The following is a 23,618-nucleotide window of genomic DNA, read 5'->3' on the forward strand; positions in this document are numbered from 1 at the left end:
AGGTGCTGAGCGAATCCAAGATGAATGGTGTGGATGGACAGTGTCAGAGCAACCTGGGGGCAGTCTCAGAAACCCATTGATCTCAATGATTCATTTGGCTGAACTTCACTAAGTAGGCTGGTCCCCCCCCCTTTTTTTTTTTACATCAGAAGTTTGAACAGATGAATAAAAGTGCAAACAAATAATTAACGGATAAATGAATAAGAGGGTAAACAAATGGTTCGGGTAGCAAAAATAGAATAGGGGTAAAGATGTTTTAGGAGGGTGTCTACCCTATAGCAGCACCCCACACTCACATTCACTTGGTACCCAAACCAGTTTTGTTCACTTGAAAGTGTTTGGGGAAGGTTCATAGAAATGAACAGATTTAAGGAAAGAGTCAAACTCAGGAAATGTTGAAGGCCAAGGGCTTTAATTTCATTACATAGAAAAGAGTGAAAGCAGTTGCTTAAAACTCAAAGAAAAGGACTATGTGCTTTATTTCCTAATTGGAGGAATCTATGAATAAATTAGGCAATCACTTGACATAATTGATTTAGATCATGTGAATTCACTTGCACTGCTAGAGAGGGTTAATTAGATCAGATTGTTTGTGGCCCTTTTTAGCCTTCTATCACTGACATTCTTTTCCCTTTGTGTTCCTTTTTATCTTCCTTTTGTTGGTTTTTAATTTTATCTCAAGGAATATATATCATTTATATTATCTAATTCTAAGTTATTCCTTTTGTTTATAGACTTCGAAAAAGTTGAAGATAAATATTTTTATAACAAATCTGGGTGCTTATTTATTAATCTCATTTTCATTTTCCATAAATCTCTTTGCAGAGGAATAAGTATAGTATGTGCATAAACCTAGTGCCATGGGAATTATATTCAAAACATGCTTGAACTGCTTGCTTTTACCTGCAGCAACATGAAATTGAATTACATTACTATAGAGCAATTTGATTGCATGTGAGTTGTGACAAATATTGTGTAAGCTGAATATTCAGAGATTTTGCTCACCTTGGGTCACACAGTATTAGTCATCATGGCAAATATCCTACAGTGATTCCACAAAATCCTGAATCAAAGAACACGACTCAAAATAAATTGAAAATATTCTCCATAGTTTAAATATGTGGTACAGACTCATCCATCACAACTTCATAATTTATGCACATTTTTATCCACAAAGCAATTTTTGTGTTTAGGTTTAATCAAAGAATTTATCAATACAAGTGCAATCTACTGTAGCCTAGTATGCTAAGACAAATGACGAACTTTAAAATGCCCTGTATTCATGTAACCTGATTTGTACAATGTCTAAACATAGCTCCTTGATATTGATGTATAAGTTAACTCTTAACTAGCCCCTTAAATATATAAATTGTATTCCTTTATAAAAAGTACTTACAGTGCTTATTCATGACCAAACCATATTTTAGAGATGTTATTGTATTGAAAATTAGGTCACAAGGTCATTAAGAGCACGCATTTCTAAAGTCAGCTCAATCTAATCATCTACCCCACTGGAAAAACTGAAAATATGCTTCATCATTAATGGATTGGGAATATCTGTAAAAGAATGTGATAATCTTAAACAGGTGTTCAATATATCATTATCATGTACTTTTCTAAGTATGTTTTAGAAGTTTCATTGTGAAGATAAAGTGCTGGTATGTAAGAAAAGTATGTAAGCCTATTTGAGTGAAAGGAGAAAATATTTTTTCTTAAGTTGGAGAACACATTAGCTATAGATAATGCAGGTAAAACTAAGAAATGTTCCTAAGAGTTCACTTTGGATTACATTGTTCCTCTTTAAATCCACATCCTGAAGTGTTAATTAATTTAGAAACTCCACATTCTTGAAATAGGATTAAGAGACACCACTTTAATAATCACTCCCTATTATCCACATGTTCTTTGTTGTTCATGAGAATAAAGGAATAACTATAAAATACTTGACAAAGAATTAATGTCTTTAATATATGAAGAGCTCTAAATAGTTACTAGAAAATATTCCAGTACAAAATTGGGAAAGTATCTGCTCAGACAGTTCACACACAAAAAAATTTAGTTGCCTAAGGTGCATGAAATATATTCAACCTCACAAGTAAATAAGAAAATTGAGGTATTGACAAACATTGGCAGATGCTGAAATATACATGTCTCAGTATCACAGTACATGTTTGTTGGATATTTAAATTTATGCTACTTACCTGCAAGGCAGTGTAGTAATTGTATAAGGCACCACCATAAGGAATATTAGCACTATTTTTATCTTTTATCCAGTAATTCCATTTGGAAGAATTATCCCACAAGAGAAAGAAAGAAAGGAAGAAAGAAAGAAAGAAAGAAAGAAAGAAAGAAAGAAAGAAAGAAAGAAAGAAAGAAATCAAGATTTAAGTTTAAGGATTTTTCACTATAGTGAACTTAATTTCCCAGCAATTAGAGAGTTTGTGAAATTATAGGCTATTGAACTAATAGATATAATAGACCATTATGCAACCAATAAAAATCTTGAGACTATTTAATGAATGAAAAATGCCAATGATAAAACATCAGTTGAGAAGACTATAGAGATATGGTAGTGTTAACATTGTTTTTTCTTTAGTGGTAGTTGCAAGGATAATTTTTATCTTTATACATTCCTGTACTTTTTAAATCTTCTAACAGAAATACATATTACATTTAAAACTAGAATAAAATCAATTGGAAGCAATAAAATAATTTTAAAGTAGAATTAAAAAAAACAGGTAATCCTGTCCATGGTAGAAAGAGATGGTGATATTTAACTCTGAAAAGGAAAAGGAATGTAGGGTTTTATTGGCTGATTTCTTATCATTGAGGACTATCACTTAGAAGACAGGTTAAGAATATTTATGGGAAAAATGATATGTATACTAACAGATTTCAGGTACAGAAAGTTACTCTTTACCAGTTGAAATGGTATTAAACAGGAACACATTCCACTGCAATGGAATACCAACAGTGGTATAATAAACAGGAGTTTATTGGTCATATATGACATGAAATCTGAGTGGGGCCAGTTCAGTGACTGACTGGAACCATCAAAGACCTATGTTCCTTTCTTTTTGCATTCTTGATTTTCTGGCTCTTGTCCTTGTATCTGTAATGTTACCGCCCAGTGCTGTGTCTTCAACAATCATACCCATGTTCCAGGCAAAAAGAAAAAAAAAGAGGGGGAAGGGCAGAGGGTAATAGCACATTCCAACGTTTTTCCCTTTATATCAGGAAATCCGACATTGTATAAAGAGTGCTGCCCAGCAAACTTCCAGTTTTATTTCGTTGGCCAGGAGAATGAAGTTGTTGGTGACACTGGGTCATCCAGCCAATAATGTCTGCCGTTTCTCCCCTGTAAGGTGGCGAGCTTCTGGTCACTGCTGGTAGACAGAAGTGCAGAGAGCCTTCTATGAGTTGGGCAGAATTTCTTAGTTCTTTTAGATCTTAATCTTTATTATTTTTTAAAAATAATCTCTACACCCAGCATGGAGCTCAAGCTTACAGCCCCGAGATTAAGAGTCGTAGGTCTTCATCTTTAGAGACTATTATTCCAGTCCTACTTTGATAGAAATGTATAATCCATAGAAAAGCAGTAAGAGAGCAGTGACCTGATTCCCTACCCATGGTCAAGCTCAAGCTTGACTAGTTATATTTAGGTTGGAGCATAGGGCAAGGAGTCAAAGGTGTTTGGGACAATGATGATGGCATTTCAAAGTGGAGAATTTAGTGAAGGCACAACGTGTAGGAGGGAGATGCCCAGAGGGAACAACAACAAAAGAGGTTTTTTTTTTTCTTCTTAATGACCTAAATCAGTAGTTCTAAGTTTATATTTTCACATTCCGAGTTACTGAAACAATTTCTCTGGTTGAAGCAGGAAAGGATTTTTTTCCTCTGTTAGTTGCTATAGGCACAGGGCCTAGAACCTACATTTACCAGAACCTACCAAAGTATCCAAGACATGAAAAAAAAAAAAACTATTGGCTCTGAGGTATGAAAATAAAGCCAGAAATTTGAGATTAATAAATGTTTGAATAATCCTTGAAATATAACCCTATGCCAATTTTGCTAATTGTTACATTCACAATTCAAAAAAAATATCATTACATTTGAAAACAGTTATTTGGGGATGTTTTTCCAATTCACAAGAATTTCTCGGTATTCACAAGGATTGCTAAAAAATCAGTCAATATCTATTAAATGAGTAATTCATACCCCAATAATTTTAAATCCATTTTTCCAAATCTCTTTTAAATTTTTACAGCAAGAAAGTTTATTTAATATAAGAATCGGGGTAGGGGGATGAGGGAAAGGTGGTAGGATGGGATTATGCACTGCAGTTACAGCCCAGTACTTTTCCTTTTTCCCCTTCCTTCATCAGCAGTCTCTGAGGCTTGCAAAGAAACCCCTGGCCTAAGGAAAAGAGTTTGAAAAATTGCTGTCTGTGAAGTCACTTTGGACTCTGGGTCTCTCCACTTTCTCTTTTTCCTATTAATGTTTTCTGTTAGCTCAACCTTGTTCAAGATTCTTAATATACCTCAACAGCTTCCCAAAAGATAGTGGATATTTAATACGTATGTGTAATCATCTGTTCTGCAAAAAAGGAGCCTGATTTAAATGAGCTCATCGAATAGATCGGTATAAAATACCAGATCAGTTCACTAGAGTGTGTGCGGACCTTGTGCATCCCATTTAAGTGAATGGTTGTGTTCTCTGAGTTGAAGAGACAGCACATAAACCTCCAAAGTTAATATCCTCTAATAAACAATGAATCTGGATGACAACTTTTCAAAGTCTATTACATACTAGTAGCCCTGGTTTTGCACAGTTTGCATATTAAACAGATGCTAGTCAATTCTGGGCAGAAATATAGACGGTATTATATACTTCAATTCATGCCAGAAGAGAAATCTTTTGATAGCACTTATTGTAGCCAAGAACAGAAGCAGCTATACAATCCCCAGCCAGAAACCAGGTGCCAAAATTAATACATGCAGGAGTGAAATGGGTTGCTGTCTTAGCGTAAAGCCCATAAGCTCTAGGAAAAAAGCACATATAAATCCTGAGTAGCTCGGGTTACTAGATTTTGAGGGTTCTAGTTTAGTTCCGGGCTGGCCAGTTAACTTTACAAGAAGAAACGATGTTGAGTGATGGGGGTGTATGTTTCTGCACAGCTGCCCCTCCCACAAGCGTGTGCAGAAGTACCATGAAGAGCGTAGGGATGGTGTTCAGTAACATAAGCCCTGCACATGACTTGGATATAGCAAGCTTACTTGTCAGATGTGTAGGTGACACACAGCTCGGCAGTTTGCTAATGCATTGGATGACAGAATCAGGATTCAAAAAGATCTCAACAGGGAGAACTGATGAGCTGCAATTCAGAAGATTAAATTTAATAGGGATAAATGTAAATTTAAATTCCTGTACTTGGGTTCAAAAAAAAAAAAAAATCACATCTGCCTTACTCCCATCTAGCTCATTTTCCACACTACAGTCTGGGTGATCTTTTTAAAACACAAATCCGATCATGTCACTTCCTTGCTAAAAAGCCCTTAACAGCATCCCATTGCCTTGAGGTTAAAGATAAAACTCATTAATGTGATTTGGGGTTCCTTCACGACTGACCCCTTTCTTTCTACTTCACCTGGTCTCCCACCCATCTCCCTGTCACACTGAGTGCTCCAGCTCCATGGAAGACCTTTGCATTCTGTGGAACCTGTTTGGGAGCTTTCATGTTGCCTCTTTCCAAACATCATCTTCATGCTTCTCTCTACCTCTTCAGGACTCACTCTAAAGCCCCCAGGAAGACCCAATCCATGAATGAGGGTTAGTCTCAACTTTTGAGTTTGCCTAATCATCTTCCTGTAATTCAACAAATATTTATTGAGTGCCTACTATGTACCAGGCACTATTCTGGACCCTGGGGACAAAATGGTGAACAATACAAGCCCATGTTCACATAGAGCTTATGTTCTAGTGGAGAAGATGTCAGGCAGTCATGTGTACTTTGTCGAAAACTAAAGCAGAATGAGGAAGTAGCAACAGAGAGCTAGAGTTGGAAGCCCTGCCTTAGGTAAGGTGGCCAGAAGGACCTCTCTGATGATGTGATGAATATGGAGATGTGAATGGAGAGCAGTAACCTATATGGCTATCTGGTAGAATGGCATGACCGTCAGTCAGGGAGAAGAGCATGTCCCGGAGCTCTGAAGAAGGACTTGCTCAGCATGTTTGGGGAACTGCAGAGAGGCCAGAATGGGTGAGGTAGGCTAAGCAAGAGGAGAGCTGTGCAGAATAAGGTTGGGAAAGGCCCTGAGACACCAGCCAAGGCAGGGCTTAAAGGCAATCATAAATTTTTAGATTTCCTCCTAAATGTGATTAGAAGCTACTGGGAGGCTTCGTGCATGGGACTGTCATCATAAGATTTTTGTTTTGTTTATTATTTTAAAAGTATTCTACTACCTTCTTTGTGGAAAAATAGATTATAGGGAGTAAGTGCAGAATCTCAAAGATCAGTTAGGGGGTTATTAAATCTGTGCAGGTGAAAGTTGAAGGTAGCTTTGTTTGGGAAGATGTGCGAATACCTCTCACTCTATTTGTGATTAGTTGCATAATACAAACACTGCTGGTTCCAGGCATAGACTATCTTGTTTGCTTCCACAGTCCCAGTGCCTAGCCTTATGTCTGGCACACCATTGTCTCTCCCTAGACCTTTGTTGGACAAAGACCTGGCTTAACAGCAGTTAATAGAAAAAGCACTTCAGGATCTTAATTGACAGTAAGATCATGTTAGCTGCCAGAAAAGTTAACTCCTGTCTTAAGTTGCATTAAAAAGCTGAGGTTGAGGAGTGTGAGGTGAGAAAGGGAGATGTGAATCCCAGGGCACTCCATGCTGCTTCTCCTATTTCAAGATGTGGCTTGACCCTACACCATTTTCTTCCCTCTATCTTCTCTTCAGTTATGGCATCCCTCAGTCACAAGACCACACACCTGAATCTGTGCTCCTTTCTGTTGCTTCATTCCTATGTCCAAGCAATAAATTCTCTATGATGTCCCTTAGATTTGTCTTTTTTTTTTTACCCTTCCCACTGTTCTGACATCCTCGGAACAATAGTCTATACCTCTCCTTGGTAACAATTTCCAGGTGTATGAGGCTGAAAACAACTTAGGACTAACCTGTCATCTGACAGTATCAACAACCATTTTTGAGAGACATCAGGTACTCTTTTGTGTAGTTTGTTATGAAATTCTATCTTAGCAGGTGTGGTGACTAGTGAAATATATACTACTTGGTGGTAAAACCGTTAGCAAAATATTACCTCTAAGACTCACATAATAGAAGGAATTTGTGCTTTGAAATCAGGAAATCTTCAGATTCCAGCTGCCCCACTTGCTAACTTTATGACATAATCCTACTCAGCCTCAGTTCCCTCCTCTGTAAAGTGGAGATAATAATGCCCAACTCACAGAGAATTTGTAAGGATTAATAAGATAACATGTGTTAAAATGCTTAGCATGATTTTTGACACATGTAAGTTGGTAATAAGTTTTGGTTCTTTCCTCCTTATCCCTGTTAAGGATAGAATCACTTTGTGGAAATGTACATTTATAACTAGTGAAATTATAGGTGTGATGTTTTGCTGGTTAATAGTGGATAATCATGTTTATTATGTTACTCATAGGGTAGCCTCTGCCCCCTTTTTTCTGTGATTTAATCAGCCCCAATTTCTTGATGGTAATAGAAATATCAAGGGTGTAAGAAAAATGAGCATTTTTGTAGTCTGAGTAATAGAAATAATCTATCCCTGGTAGATCCCAAGAAATCACAGAGAACTTTCTTTAAAGGGAACTCACACATGTAGTCTTTTCCGTGTCGGAGAGTTTTTTTTAAAAGATTGCATACAACTGATCTTTGAGAACCTTTGTAATCTGTAATGGCTTATTACGCAAAGATGAATAAAATACTATCTTTCCCTTCATTGAAGTTGCCCACAAATCAACATGATACAGAGTAGAAAGTGGTACATTTGCTTGGAGGAAAAGCCAAAGTATCTTCTGGGGGAGACAGAGATGGAGAAAATATTCTACAAAGAGGAGGTTATCCTGGAGAGCTGGGCCCAGGAGAAGTAAGTGTGTTTATACATGTGATGAATTTCCAACAGGGGTAAAGACAGATGGGAAGAAAGTAGGAATCACTGTATATGACTTCAGTAAAATGTGCATAGAGGAAAAGAGAAAGAGAAAGGTAAAGAGTTCAAGCCTTGAATACAGGGCTAAGGAGACTAAATTACTTTCTCGGTAGTTGAATTTAGTGAAAGCTTTGAGGTAGGATAGAAAAATAATGAAGGTGATACTTAGAACAGGTCAAACTGGATGTGGCAAATCAGTATAGTAGACTTGGGGAGATGGAGGTAGGTCAAGAGCAAATGTGAGGCAATGGCCAAAGTTCAGCTATGGAATGGAAAAAGCTTGGGATCCAGTTGTAAGGACTCTTGGAAGGAAGACTTGTGACAGTTGCTCATGATGATAGCATGTGCGCTGGACAGGGGAATAGTCCTGAGTTTAGACGTGGTTTCCTTTCAGTCCACAGCTGCATTCTCTCTTTGGTCGTATATGCCAAAAATTTTTTAATTCATATTTTCAACATTGATCACATGATATCCCCTTGCGGGAGAAAGTGAGAGTAATGAGACATCCAAAGAATATTGCTGTCAGTCGCTGATCACATTCTCACTTTGGTGTTCTCCCTGTTGTATTTTGGATGACAGTTAATCAAGTTGTCCTAGGGCCATTGTTTCTGTGATTTAGGAAACTGGTTTCAAAAAAAGGACAAAGATGTTTCCATTTTTTTTAAATATTGGAACTATTTTGCTACTGGTTCCAGAGAAATTAAGCAATACTATACCATGGAACTTGTTATAAGATTCATGTCTTATTTTTAATACATGCATGGAGGAGATGGAGCTTAGAGTCCAGAGAAAGCAAAGTGGTTAGAGTGTGCTGAGTACCAGAGAAGAGAGATCTGCACAGGGAGTGAACTCCAGGTATAGTTAGAGCTTCTGTCTTGAGTATTACAGAGTACTGATCAGATCATTCAGGTGAGGAAATTACCAAGGCTGGGAAGGTAACTCCCCCCCAAATATCCAGGAAACAGTACCCAGTGCTCATACAGGACCAAGAAAAGTACCTGTTTCCACCAATAGGATTGAAAAAAAATCTTAAAATCTATAGGACATTGGATAGGGTATGCATAAGGGCATTGCCTCCGTAGTATAGCATTATCAGCCTAGAGTGAAGGGTACTCTGATCCTACCTAGAAAATGTTAAAAGCAAATCCCAAAAGGATCAACTCTTTCCAGGTAATTCAACTATATTCCAAAAATATAAAAATATATAAAGGAATATAAAAATAGCAAGAACCCAACATCAAGATAAATTTTACATATCTAATATCCAATAAAAGATTATCATGTATGCAAAGAACTATCGAAATATGACATATAGTGAAAAAAATCATTAAGACCAGAACTGATGCAGATGTTAGAATTTGCAGACAAGCACATTTAAAAATTATTTTGACTGTGTTCTATACACTCAAAAACCTGAGGGAGAATTGAACATGCTAAGTAGAGACATGGAAAGTATTTTTTTAAATTACCTGGAAATGAAAACTTTAATGTGTGAGATAAAAATACACTGGATGGAATCAATAGCAGATTCGATATTGCAGAAAACAAGATAAGTAAATGTGAAGGCATAGTGCTAGAACTATACAAGCTAAAAGAGAAAAAAGACACACAGAAATGAACAGTGAACTGTGAACTGACAGACAACTTCAAGATGGCCTAAGGAGCGTACAATTGGAGTCCCCACATTAGAGAAAAATATATGAATAAGTAATAGCCAAACTTTCCCCCAGTTTAATGAAAGCTAGAAATGCAAATCCAAGAATCTCACTGCATTCCTAAGCACAAAAAAATAAGTCTCAAACATTTTGAAAGGACTCGAGTCATACAACATATAATCTGTCACTGCAGCGGAATTAAAATTCAAAAACAGAACTCTGGAAAATCTACAAATATTTGGAAATAACATTTGTCAGTAACACATAGAACAAGAAAGAAACTAAGAGAAAAATTAGAAAGTATTTGAACTGAATGAAAATGAAAACACTGTATCAAAATCTGTGAAACAAAAACGTTGTGGGATGCCACTAAGGAGATTTATAAAGCTGAACAATATTAGAACAAAGAGAAAGGCCTCAAATCAATGATCTCAGCTTTTACTTAAGAAAATAGAAAAAGATGAGTAAATTCAACCCAAGTTAAGCCTAAGAAAGGAAACCATAAAAGAGTAGAAAATAATGAACTGGAAAAAAAATTTTTGAGAAGATCAGTGAAACCAAAATTTAGTTTTTAAAGAAGGTCAATAAAAATGCCTCATTAACAAGAATGATAAGGATAAAATAAGACATGTGAACATTATCGGGACTGAGAGGGGATATCACTGTGGATTCTGCAGATAATAAAAGAATATTATGGCACTATTATGAACAGCAAATTTGACAACTAAGATGAAATGGACAAATCACTTGAGGGAGATAAACTATCAAACTCACACTAGAAGAAATAGTCTAAATAGCCCTCTAGCTATTAAAGAAATTGGATAACAGTTAAATACTTTCCCACAAAGAAAACTTTAGGTCCAGATGACTTTACTGGTGCATTTTACTAAACAATAGTAGGAGGAGATAATATGAATTCTATAGAAACACTTCCAAATAAAGAGAGAGTACTTCCCCAACTCAGTCTATGAAGCTGGCATTACTGTAATACAAAAACCAGAAAAGAGCATTAGAATACAAACAACAACAACAACAACAACAAAAAAAAAACCCTTTACCTTGATATCCTTCATGAATTGGTACAAAACTATGTTATAAAATCGAGCAGCTTGAACCCAACAATATATAAAAAAGAGCAGGATCAAGTGGAATTTATTTCAGGAATGCAGGTTTGGCCTACCATGTGAAATAAATCAATACAAGTCACATATTAAGAGATTAAAACATAAAATGATCACATCAGTAGATACAGAAAAAGTATTTGATAGAATGAAAGATAAAAAATTAAAGAATGTTATTTGGGAACAAACTTGTGGTACAGTTATGAAGAAAGGAGACAAATGATAAAACGCAAAATTTAGGATTGTGCTTACCTTTGAGTAAGGAGGAAAGGGAAGAAGATTGACATGAGCTCCCATGGATTTCAAAGGTAAAATAATATTCTTAAACCTAGTAGCTGAAACACAGTGTCTGTTTTTTGTTGTCCTTTATATTTTATGCATATATTATAGACAGTTTAATGCAATGTTTAATAAAAGCAACTTTAAATGCTAGTGGGGTTTTTGCTTCTGAAACTGTCATGTAACAGACCTCTATTTACTCTGCTGCTTTGGAAACTCATCACCTTCTGTGTATTGAAAAGAGTATCCTCTATACCAAGTATTCCAGGTTTTTTTGGAAATGTAATATTTCCTGTAAACAGAATGAACTGCTCTTTTAAGTGTCATTACCACGTGAAAGAGCCGCAGTGAGATTAGTGCCGGGAAACCAAAAACTAAATACAGAAGCACTAAAACCCCAGTGGTCAATTACATAGAGCTCGTTTATTAGAGAAGGACAATGAGGTATGCCTAGTCTATCAATTATATTTTTCCCCCACACTTCACCACTTAAAATATAAGTGAATTTGTATTTGTTCCAAACAGTTTTACCATGTTTTGGGTTTTATCTAGACCAGTCCAAGAATTTGACTCCAGTCACCTTTTCCTACCCTTTGCTTGCCAGGAACATGTCTGCAAATTGCACCACAGGAATTTTACTAGGTTTATACATGTGTGTGTTTCAACATTCATTTAACCATATATACACCACAATTAAACATATGTCCCAACCATTAGTCTAGAGCCCTGGGATAAAGGAGCCTATTCAAATTGCTGCTTCCTTTACTCTTACATATGCTGCACCCATTCACTCAGCAAGCATTAGTGAGTAAAAGTGCTAAACATGATTCTAAGCTAACAAGGAAAAACAAGCCATATACCTCCCTTAAGGTGCTCATACTTTAGAGGACAATGGACCCATACACAAATAATTGAGAAATTTATAAATTTTGGTCCCTAACCTCAGCCTGGAGGCCTAAGAAGATGACTTGGAGCAGGTGACATTTAAGTGGAATTTAAAGGATGTTTGCAGAGCAGGAGAATGAATGAATTTTCATTATGACTCGGAAGGAATTTTATGTGCTATTTGTACATTGTATAGATGTATGAAGTTGCACCGCCTGTTCAGATACATACTTCTTCTGTGCCAGAGTTCAGAGAACCTAGCAAAAGCAGTGGAGTGTGAAAGAAAATCAGAATCCATTTGTGACCAACTGCTCCTGTTAGATTTTATGATAAGTTTTGCCATCCTCTAAGTGGCCCCATACTGAAGGTAGGGGGCATTATCTGCATTTTACAAATGAGTTCAGTAAGCTTGAAAAGACTAAGTAATTAGTCCATAGCCATGCATGTAAGTAGTGTCTCAATCCAGGTCCCTTTGACATCAAAGCTTCAGCTTTTCAACTCTTTTCATGCTACTCCCTAGCCATCACTAGTAAAGATGCCCCCGATGCTAAAAGTTGTCAAACAGACCAATTGGTTTGAATATTCAGCCGCCTGAAACCTTTATCTACTTTTCTGAATCTTCATGTCTGTCTAACCTTCTACCATATTCCTAAAGCTTATCCTTCCTTTATTATACTAGTTACTTCATTGTACCATATCAATGTATTATTTATTTGCATCTCCTCATTAGACCCCAGCATTGAGTATCTGATTGTTTTTGGAAAAGACAGGGTTTATTGAATGCATTCAAAACAAATGAATTAGCAAATTTATGAGGGAATGATTTGATTTTTCCAATGTTCTTGATGAGATCATGACAAGAGTGTAAGAACATATGAAAAGTGTTGGACTTTTCCTAACCTTCGACTTAAGATCTTCTAAGATTTGTGGAGAAAGAAAGGGAATTCTAAAGAGATCACTGAAAAGTTGTGAAGATATGAAAAATTGGATAACTGAGGGAGGGGGTCTCTCATTTTTATCCTGAGGCACAGTGGCTGGGGATACCCTATAGTATTAGAGGAACACTTCAGCTGTTGAGTTCAAATTAGCATATTGTCAGGGAGCACATCCAAAGATGAACATGGTGCTTTAGAGGAGACTTGCCCAAGAGAGATGGGGAGATAAACATTTGCATCATCATCTTGTGCTAATTCCCTAACCCTCTTTTCAGCAAAAGCCTTGTTTCATTTGTTTGCTTTTGTAGTTTTTATTTGTTTCAAGAAGTGGAAGAATTTTTTCAACACTTAAGAATTCATAGTACTGAAAACTCAGAAGAAAGTCTCCCCAAGGAGAAGCATTATATGCCAAATAGCCATTGACATAAGAAAACACAATAAATTAATGCAGTAATAGTTTATGGTTACTAAGAAGAGAACTTAATTTACAACTTGAAATAGGTTTGTATTTCTCAGAAATTCTGGAAATCAATCAGTGGCACAGAAATTGATCTGTTAAAGAGAAGAAAATTGATTCTTAATATTGGCAACCACATCATTTTTTTTTTAAGTTTTGAAGGAATAGGTCTTGGAAACAAGTTTATTAACCATCAAGGAATTACTTGATATTTAGTTTCCTAGCAAACTACCCAAAGAGAAGTATTTATGGCCTCATTAGAAGATAGATTTTTATTGCACCAAACATCACCTTCAAAACTGCAATCTCTACTATGTCAATGGTATGGAAGTAAAAATTAAATGAAACAGAGTTCTGTGCATGAAAGACATGCACTGAATCATATTTTAGAGTGCTGCTTTGCATCAAAGTATCTCAGTATGAAGTAGTGGGAATCTGAACACATTTGCATCTTCCCATTCATGACATAGTGTTGGCATTCTCAAAAAGAGTAGCTGTAGCTGATGGCAGTTTTTATCTGAAGAGATTTGTGCATGTTAGCAATACACTGTCTTCTGTCAGCATAAGTAGAGCATATGGGGCCCATTAACTCACCAAATCTGCCACTGTTCTGCAAATTTTTATTAAGCAAGTGCAGTCCCTAATAGTCACTTATGTTATAGAATGCGTATCAAATGCTATCAATAAGCAAGGGGATTGTTTTCCCCCAGTGAGAATGCATTTGAAGTGTATGAGAAGGCTTGACAAAAGAATAAAATATTTTGAGTGATCACCGTATTAACATAAATGTATCCTACTGGGAAGCCAATGTATGTATTATAAGCACTTTAATGTTTGTCTCTAATAAGCTCTCAGGGTGCCATCTTTTTCACAGATTTTTCTCCCCATATTTTTTTGGTTTATGGTTTCTCTCAATTCTAACAATGATCCTGGTGGAGTCAAAAGACTCTGTGTGTTTATCCACAGTTTGTAAAAAGGTGCCATTAAATGTTGAGCAGTTCTAATTAGCTTCAGAGGGCTACAACCAAGATAACTAGAAACATGGGCCATCAGGTTGCTGTGTTTCTCAAGTAAGTCTTCCTGAACCCGAGGATGCACCAGGGAATTAACCAACATCCAAACCAAAGAGTGTCCTGCTTATGAAGCACTTTACAAGAATTAAATCAGTGTCCATCAGTCTTGAGTTGAAGGCCAGGAAGCATGAGCTCAGTATAGAAATCCCATTATCTAAATAAATTCAGAGGAAAAAAAGAGCAAGTCCACAGTGCTCTCTAAGTATTTAATAACAGTTACAATAGAAATGGCCATGAATTTCATCTTCAGAAGGTCCCAACGTTTCACGGATGTCGCTTTGATTACTGTAATATCCCTTTAAGTAATCAAGAGCAAGTAGTACCTGTCCTTGGGTAAAACTGAAGGATGAAAAAGGGAATACAATAGGTTCTGGAAACTTAAAAAAAGGAATGAACAAACCAAAGAAAGAAAAAAATCCATCATCAGAACCAGAACAAGAAACTGTGACTCTTGATCCATCAACACTCTCTCACTTGGTGCTTTTGGTGCCTCACCATTTTGGAATGGAAGACCTTTACCACACCCAGCCCACTCATTTTTCAACCTCTTGTAAATAAGGTTGCGTCTGAATATGACACACCTGTCATATTCATACTGCTACCATTCCAATTGCTGTGCTATCCAAATATTATGCAGTGAAATGACTAGACTGAAGCTCCAGCCCCCCAGAGATAACTTTATAGTAGTTCTAAGGTAATGTGAGTTATAAAGGAAGTTGAGTATTAATTATAACACTTGTCATTTAAAAAAAAAAGTAGTGGTAGTGTGTGTAATTTTACCTCATTTTCTCATTTGCTACTATTATTTAAATCACTTCCCAGCACTAAGCGTGTGCATAAAAGATGATTGTTCCCAATTTAACCTTTTAAATAAAGTGTATTCTATTAATTAAGTCATTACAGTCCCCTCTCTTTTCTATTATGTTTATTCATTTATCTTCTGTCCTAAAGATAGACATCTGTGTCACTGAATATTTTGGAGAAAGACCCCTAATTTTTATGCCTATCACCCATTTGGATTTTCTATACTGTTTTTTGAAATAGTGTTCTAAAGAATTTCAAATTGTCAATTAAAATAATGATAAGTATTCCCACTAAGAATAATAGAGTGTGCAGTCAAAAAGTAAGGAAGTACCATGTTTAACCTAATATGGCTGAGGAATGTGCACTACTTAAGTTGGCTTAGATTTAATGGGATAACTTATGTCTATCAAAAAAAGACAAAAGCAAAATAACAAAATCCTATCTTTGTATGAATCCCTTTTTCAGAGTAACTCTACATAATAAGGCTATATTGTCTGAGTGCTATATTTCCTTTGCCTTTTTTTACACTACAAGATGAACTAGAGACAGGTAAACTGAGAGATAAGACCTGCTGTAGACGTGGGATCTTCCATGGAGGTAACGCTTCGAAGTGCCTGCCTGAAGGCATAGTATTCTCTCAAATATTTTCACCTCTAGTCCTTTATAACCCCAGGTACATGAAATCCTAAATACCACCATCAAATTCACAACTGCTACCACTCTCACAATTTTCATGTATCAAAAGTTTTCATTTATTGAGAAATAAGTACCTTCAACTGTGCTCAGTGTTTTTGTACATTTTTTTTTTCATTTAGTCCCACAACTCCTTGTGTAGTGTTTTTATCTAATTTTTTCAGGATAGTAAGGTTGAAAAATTTTGAAATTTTTTTTGGAAGGTTTGAAAAATTTCCAAATTTTTCAGGATAGTAAGGTTGAAAAGAACTTGGTAACTTGCCTGGTAAAGCTGAAATACAACCCACATCTATCTCATTATTAGCTATCATGTTAGACTGCCTTTCGATTTAGGTCCCTGTTAATAATGCTGATGGTAGTCTACATTTATTAAGCACTTACTATATGATCTTCTAAGTACCTTGCATAAATTTACACATACAGGGGCGCCTGTGTGGCTCAGTCGGTTAAGCATCCGACTTCAGCTCAGGTCACGATCTTGCAGTCTGTGAGTTCGAGCCCCGTGTTCAGGCTCTGGGCTGATGGCTCAGAGCCTGGAGCCTGCTTCCGATTCTGTGTCTCCCTCTCTCTCTGCCTCTCCCCCGTTCATGCTCTGTCTCTCTCTGTCTCAAAAATAAATAAACGTTAAAAAAAAATTAAAAAAAAATTTACACATACAATCTTCACTTTAAGACTTTGGAGGAAACAGTATTATTTTCATTTTAAATGGTTTTTTTTTTTTTAACATTTATTCATTTTTGAGAGACAGAGCATGAGCAGGGGAGGGGCAGAGAGAGAGGGAGACACAGAATCCAAAGTCGTCTACAGGCTCTTAGCTGTCAGCACAGCCCAACATGGGGCTGGAACTCATGAACCGTGGTATCATGACCTAAGCTGAAGTTATATGCTTAACTGACTGAGCCACCCAGATGCCCCAATATTATCTTCATTTCATATATGATGAGATTGAGGCTCGGGGAGTTATAACAAATTGCATTTGACTAGCAAGTTTCCAAGTCTGGATTTTAACTCTGATGGTATCTCATTTGTGAAATGGGGATGAATATGTTAGCTTGAACCCATTAGAACTTCAAATTTCCAAACATGTTAAAGAAAATTACAGCTAACGCTTGTTGATATTTCTCACCACAGAAAGACTTCTATTAATAACATATATTCAAATATGAAGGATACTAGTTTCCTAACATATAAGTGTTTATAAAATGTTTTCTTACATTCATGCTACTCATATTCAAAGAATATAACAAACTCTTCTGTGACTTATCACAAATATAGTAGAATGGCTAAGAGTGCAGTATTTTAGTTCTAGATCTTTCATTTGTGAAGTATGCCTCAGTTTCTTTATCTGTAAAGTACAATAATAAAGGATAATAATAATACCTGTCTTTACAGATCGCTGTTGGGGTTGAATGAGTTATTAGCTATAAAGTGCATAGGACAGAAGCTACATATTACAAGTGCTCAATTAGTATTAGCCACTAGTAGTATTGTTTTTTAATTATGGTCATTTTCTAATATTTTTATACTGTAGATTCCACTGTAAGTTTTTTTTTTAAACCTGAGAAAGCTAGAATTTGGCACACAATTGGAACCTGAGGAATATGGATGGACATCTCTAACTAGAAATACAAAGAAAAGTCTCAAAGATTTTTAAGAAGTTAATACTAGGAAAATTGCAGACATGTAGTGTTGTTATCTAAAAGATAAAGTCATAGCTTAGAAAAGGAGAGCTAGGTGGGAGCAGGAAGATCTACATATGTGACTAGGTTGGTGAAATATGACTTCATGGTGTAGGCAAAGGGAGGAGACGTGCACTCCTCTGACACCAGTCTAGTGTTAGGAAAAACGTTGTCAGCAAAGTTCACTTCACTTTGCTCAGTCCTTGAACACCAGATTTTTATAGACTAACTTGGTCAATGGCACATAGAAAATAATGAACAACTGTTGCTGAATATTGAAGTGATAACCCATGCAGACGTGCTTAAGGATTAAGACGTTGGCATCTATGTCTTTTAGGGATACTAGGTAATAGCTTTCATATAATGTCATTGTCTGGTGCTAGTCTCAACATCAAACCAGCCTCGTAGAATGAGTTGAGAAATATTCCCTCCTCTGAATTTTCTGAAAGAATTTCTATAGAATTAGTGTGATTTCTTCCTTAAATGTTTGGTAGAATTCATCAGTGAAACCATCTGGGTCTAGCGTTTTTTATATGGGAAAGTTCCAGCTACAAATTCATTAAAAACAAACAGAAAAACTATAGGGTCTTTCAGCTTATATATTTCTTCCTACATAAGCTTTGGTAATTTGTGTCTTTCAAAAATGTATGCATTTCACCAGAGCTATGTTATCTGGGGTTAATTGTTTTTTCACTACCAAAACAAGGTTTTTCTTCATATTCTAACTGATGGCCCTCAATTATGAAGCTTTTTACTCTGGCTATTGGGAATAGATACTATTCCCAGCTCTGTGTGAAGTTGCGACACTTTTCCTGTTATACTTTTGGGTGGTTCTTTTCCGGGTCGTGGGTAGTTTCCTCACATGTGTGTAATCATCAGTATTCAACTGGAGACATGAGGCGATTCTCTGCAGATCTCAGAAAGAGTTCTGTATACTCTCCATTTCTCTGCCAGCAAACTACATCTACCTTAGCTTCCCTGGACATCCAGCTCGAAGTCCTTAGACTGGGTGCTCACTGAGCTCCGCTGTGTTTCCCTCCCTATACCACAGCCTGGAAACTTTCTCCAGAAGATAAGCTAGAACAATTGTAGATTCACCTCACTTGTTTTCTGTCTCTGCTGCCTAACATCTAAAATCTTAATTGCCATTGTTTCATGTTTTATGTATTTAATTTTTTTTTTCAAGAGGGATTGTAAATCTGTTCCCTTTTACTCCATTTTGACCAGATATAGAAGTCCAGTCCTGGAGTATTGTGTGTGTGTGTGTGTGTGTGTGTGTGTGTGTGTGTGTGTGTATATATATATATATATATATATATATATATATATATAGCTATTACACTCAAAGAATTTTATTATATATTGTACATCTCTAGGCCCTTGAGTTTAATTTCTCCTTGTGCAGGCATGAAAACCATAGCCCAGTTAAAAGAGCTGAGAGTCCTGAAAATTAAAAGAAAGTGAAATTATATTCATAAATGATCTAATGTATATATATATTTCTTCATAGCTGCCTTTGAAATATCTACCAGTAGAAATGAGCTGCCCCAGGTAGTCTGGGGAACACTTTTTTTCCTCAAAATTTTTCCAGTAAAGGACTTAACTTATGAATCTATATCAATTTATTGCTCAAAAAATGGCTGATTTACAAGCAGTCCTGATCCTTGTCTCTTTTATTTCTTCTCAGTGCCAGATGAAAGCAAAGTCCACTCATTGGCTGATCACAAATCGGGTAAGAAACTCCTCATAGCTGACTTTAGATCCTCCTTCCTGGAAATTGCTGGCTGCGTTTGAGTAGCAGTTGGAACTTATTTCCATCCACTCGTCACTGAAAGGCTTGCTAATTAATACATGAGATGTCTCCGACTTCCACAAAGATGAATTATTGCCTGGCTGTGTGTGCAGTGGCATAACGTATGCTGACTCAAAATGTTTGAGAGGAAAGAATAAAGGTTTCCAAAAACTAATAATTTTAAAACCCAAACTCTTAAACCTGTTAGCCAGCTGAACACTTAAAACAACAAACAAATTGTAAGGAAAATCCAAGGAAGTTTGAAACTCTTTCCTGTGATGAGTTGCACGTTACAAAGAGCTCCAGAATAAGAAAAGTGTCATCATTTCTCTGCCCTCAAAAAGGAATAATATTTTTGCTTGTCATCAAAGGGGATCACACCCCAGATGGCTATCTTATCTTTATTTTGACTGAGGAATGAATGAACCTTCCTTAGAGGTTCTACAGGAAGTCCACAGGGATCCCTAAGGGTCTTCTGGATCTTTCTCTGTTATGTATGTGATACCTTCATGGCAAAAATCCAAACTTTCCCTTCGTTAGCAAGTGGCCTGCTTATGTCTCTATGCCCTTCATCCTTGCTTTTTCACGTTAGTTGAAAACACTTAAAGCTACTAAGCTAGCTGATATTACAGTAAGATCCCTTTCCTCTATGGGTGCATTATCTGGGAGAAAGTCTCCATTTTACTCTTAGGCTTGCCACTCCAAATAACAGAAGGGTTACAGTTTGTTGACATGCCCCCCCAACCCTGTTTCTGAAACAAAGAAGTCTTTCCTGTCACCGAGTGTCTCCTGCATTTATGTGCTAATTATGTTTCCAGCAGTAAGTGGCCTTGATGCTTCATTACTTCTATCATGTTCCAGGGCAAGATTATGATTTTTTTTTCTTTTCCTCTTTCTCCATATTCTCTTGTGATAACAGCAGGGAAGGGCTGGTTCCCAACTCTTAGATTGTTTTCTTTTCTGCTCCTCCTAATAAAGAGCCTAAGAGGTTAGATCACTGTGAAAGAAAAGATTTTTGTGGAAGTGATAAACTGCAACATGCTGCTTTTCCCCCATCATCCTTGCCCATTAAATCCTCGACTACTACAAGTGTTTTTAGGAGCCTGAAAACGAAGTTCTCATGACCAAGGAACCCCAAGGATGGCCTGTATTACTTTCACCTTAAAAGCATCCTCAATGGTACTGCTGTAGTGAGCTTTGTTACACATATTAACCCTCGAAGATTAAAGCCTTTTTATGTACTGGGGTAGGCTTCAAGGTAAAAAAAAAAAAGAAAAAAAAAGAAAAAAGAAGCAATTTTTAAGACTTTATCAGTTTGGTTTTTGAAAATGAACAAATAAACTTCCTGGCTTTTTTCCAGAAAATCAAATCTTGCTCTGATCTTACTTAATTTCCTAAAAAATTCCTGTTAGCCAGTAACTAAAAGTTACTGCCACTCTTTTTAAATGAGAACATCTTAGTAACTCAGTATTTTAGTAAATTGAATTTAATAAATTGCAATGTAGTAAATTGCTACAGTATTTTAGTAAATTGAATATGTCTTTGTATAGTATGATATAAAACATATTAATAAAGAATTACCCTAAGTTCAAAACTTGAAATAACTTCCAAATTAAAAAAGAAATGACAAAAGTGGCATAATTTAAAATCTGTCAGGTAGGTTAATTGTAAGCTCCACATGGCAGCTTTACTCCAGCTGGTTGATAAAAATAGTACCAACAGTCTTTAGACCATGTGAACCATGATGCTTAAATATATTGGGTGTTTTAAAGATTTCTGGTCACTAATGAGTTGCTCATACAACATTCACTGTTTTACACTTCTGAGTACTCGTGTGCCCTCTCACAGCATCACTGAGCTTTTCATTGGCCATCTGTGAAATCAGTGCAAATGCTGAGAACAACCAGAAAACAGAGAAAACACAGCAGAGAGGCAATCACCTAATACTATTCAGTCTAGAGTTATATTAAGTGAGACAGTTAATGTCTCTAACATTAAGACGGACTCTAAAACATTAGACACAGTTCTGAGAAAATACAAAGCCACATTAAAGGAAAATCTGCAACTAAGGTTATAAATTTATATCCTCCAAGAATATAACCTCCCCCACTTTTTACATTTATTTCCTTTGGAAAATTGGTCTTGAATTTATAGTGATCCTCAAAAACTCATTCCTCGCGTAAAATGCCGCTCCCCTATGTGTGCCACATGCATGCAGAGCAGTTTCTGGGGAGGCTTTGGTGGCGGTCGTGGCAGTGACAGTGAAAGATTAAGGGTCCTTTTGATTCTGGTAATGTCTTTCAGTTACAAAATCATTTTCAAAATGCACCTAATGTATAACTGAAGTCTCATTCTGCTACAGTCTGTGACCGCTAAGCAAGTTACTAGTTGGATTATAATGTCTAATGTTCCATGATCGTACTTGTCTCGCCAGTGTTTAAAGAGATCATTGGGTGTCTTTTTGTTTCACCTTTCTCTCCCTTAAATCTTTTTCTCCAGCATATTTAAGTAAAAAAGTTGATTATCCCTTTTGCTAAGAGAGAGAGTATCTCCCTGTGTCTCTTTTTAATTATAGAAATGTGGGCAGCTTTCATACTATCCAAGACCATCAGGAAGCTAAATTAAATTGTATGTGCTGCCCTAAATCTATCATCCATCCTCTTATTTGGGATGATATTCAACATTTTAATAAATTCATTGGAGTTAAAATTTCTTCTGAGTCAGCTACGGAGAGTGTAGAGAGCCATTTCGTGCCAAGTTCCATCTGTTGGTCTGCCTTGGGTACCTCCCAAATTTGTGACAATATTTTTGGCATCCTTTCCTGGGCTTAAGCTTCAAATGGTTGATTCTTCAGAACTCTGATCAAATCAAAGGCTCAGGTAAGATAAATCATTCTAACATTTTTGGCCCAAAATGTAGTGTGCCCTCACTCCTTCTGGATTCAATTCAGTATTCTTGAGATTTTTCTACATTTTACCTCAGGGGTTTCCCCTGAGTGCATTGTATTTCAGACCTTAGCTAGGAAGCTGGCAGGATGATTCTGTGGTTGATCTTGTATGGTCTTCCTCCATGTATAAGAGGTGTCAATGTCTATGGAATGGTGAGACATCTCAGACAGATTAAGAACAAAATGCCTTGTAATTGGTTCCTTTAAGAAAAATCACAAGTTTGGGGCGCCTGGGTGGCGCAGTCGGTTAAGCGTCCAACTTCAGCCAGGTCACGATCTCGCGGTCCGTGAGTTCGAGCCCCGCGTCGGGCTCTGGGCTGATGGCTCAGAGCCTGGAGCCTGTTTCCGATTCTGTGTCTCCCTCTCTCTCTGCCCCTCCCCCGTTCATGCTCTGTCTCTCTCTGTCCCAAAAAAAAAAAATAAATAAATGTCGAAAAAAAAAAAAAAAGAAAGAAAAATCACAAGTTTCAGAGAGCTTTAAAAGTCAAAAAGGTGTCTTTCACTTTTCCCCTTATCTTGTTCGTTGAATTCTGATGAAACCCAAATGTTAGTAAATGCAGAGGGTTAAAGAAACTTCAGCAAAAGGTATATTTAAAGCAATGAAACCATTTTTTTTTTTTTGATGATTTAAATACTCTAAGGAACATTAGAATCCGAAGAAAATGACATCAAGTTTGGCGTAGCTTTTTTTAAAATTATACCTTAATTTTGACTGTACACAGTCTCGTAAACTATGTCTGAGAAGGCAATCTTTCCTTCCCTGCGCCCTACATTCTGAGCTGACACCTAAACTGATAGTTTAATGCTCCTCAACATTCCGACAGAAAGGACTTATAAATTTTACTTTTTTTTTTACTCTGTCTTAATTTTTTTTTTTGTTTTGTTTTGATTTACTGCTTGGAACTGTTTTAATATGTATTGACCGTCTGCAGAGATCTTTGCTGACCCAGCTCTTTAAGATGATGCAGTACTGAAGAAAGCCGATGAGTTCTTCTTTATGAGCTCTGACATATTAATTAGCAAAATGGACTAAAAAGCTTTCCTATTTCTATTTTAATTTCTTACATTCTCAAACACCTGTCTATATAGCTGTAAAACAGGCAAGTCTG

The 23,618-nt window shown here is 36.4% G+C and overlaps 1 protein-coding gene across 3 annotated transcripts in view; it reads left to right on the forward strand.

Annotated features, from left to right (window-relative positions):
- Positions 1–23,618, forward strand: part of PARD3B (par-3 family cell polarity regulator beta) — a 1,015,886-nt gene that overhangs the window by 644,500 nt on the left and 347,768 nt on the right. For all 3 annotated transcript variants that reach the window (XM_045480900.1, XM_045480902.1, XM_045480901.1), the window contains exon 16: positions 19,458–19,502. In XM_045480900.1, the coding sequence (XP_045336856.1) occupies positions 19,458–19,502 (45 nt within the window). The remainder of the gene's footprint in view (positions 1–19,457; positions 19,503–23,618) is intronic.

The sequence above is a fragment of the Leopardus geoffroyi genome, chromosome C1 (genome assembly GCF_018350155.1).
Source record: "Leopardus geoffroyi isolate Oge1 chromosome C1, O.geoffroyi_Oge1_pat1.0, whole genome shotgun sequence".
In the NCBI taxonomy this organism is placed as follows: Eukaryota; Metazoa; Chordata; class Mammalia; order Carnivora; family Felidae; genus Leopardus; species Leopardus geoffroyi.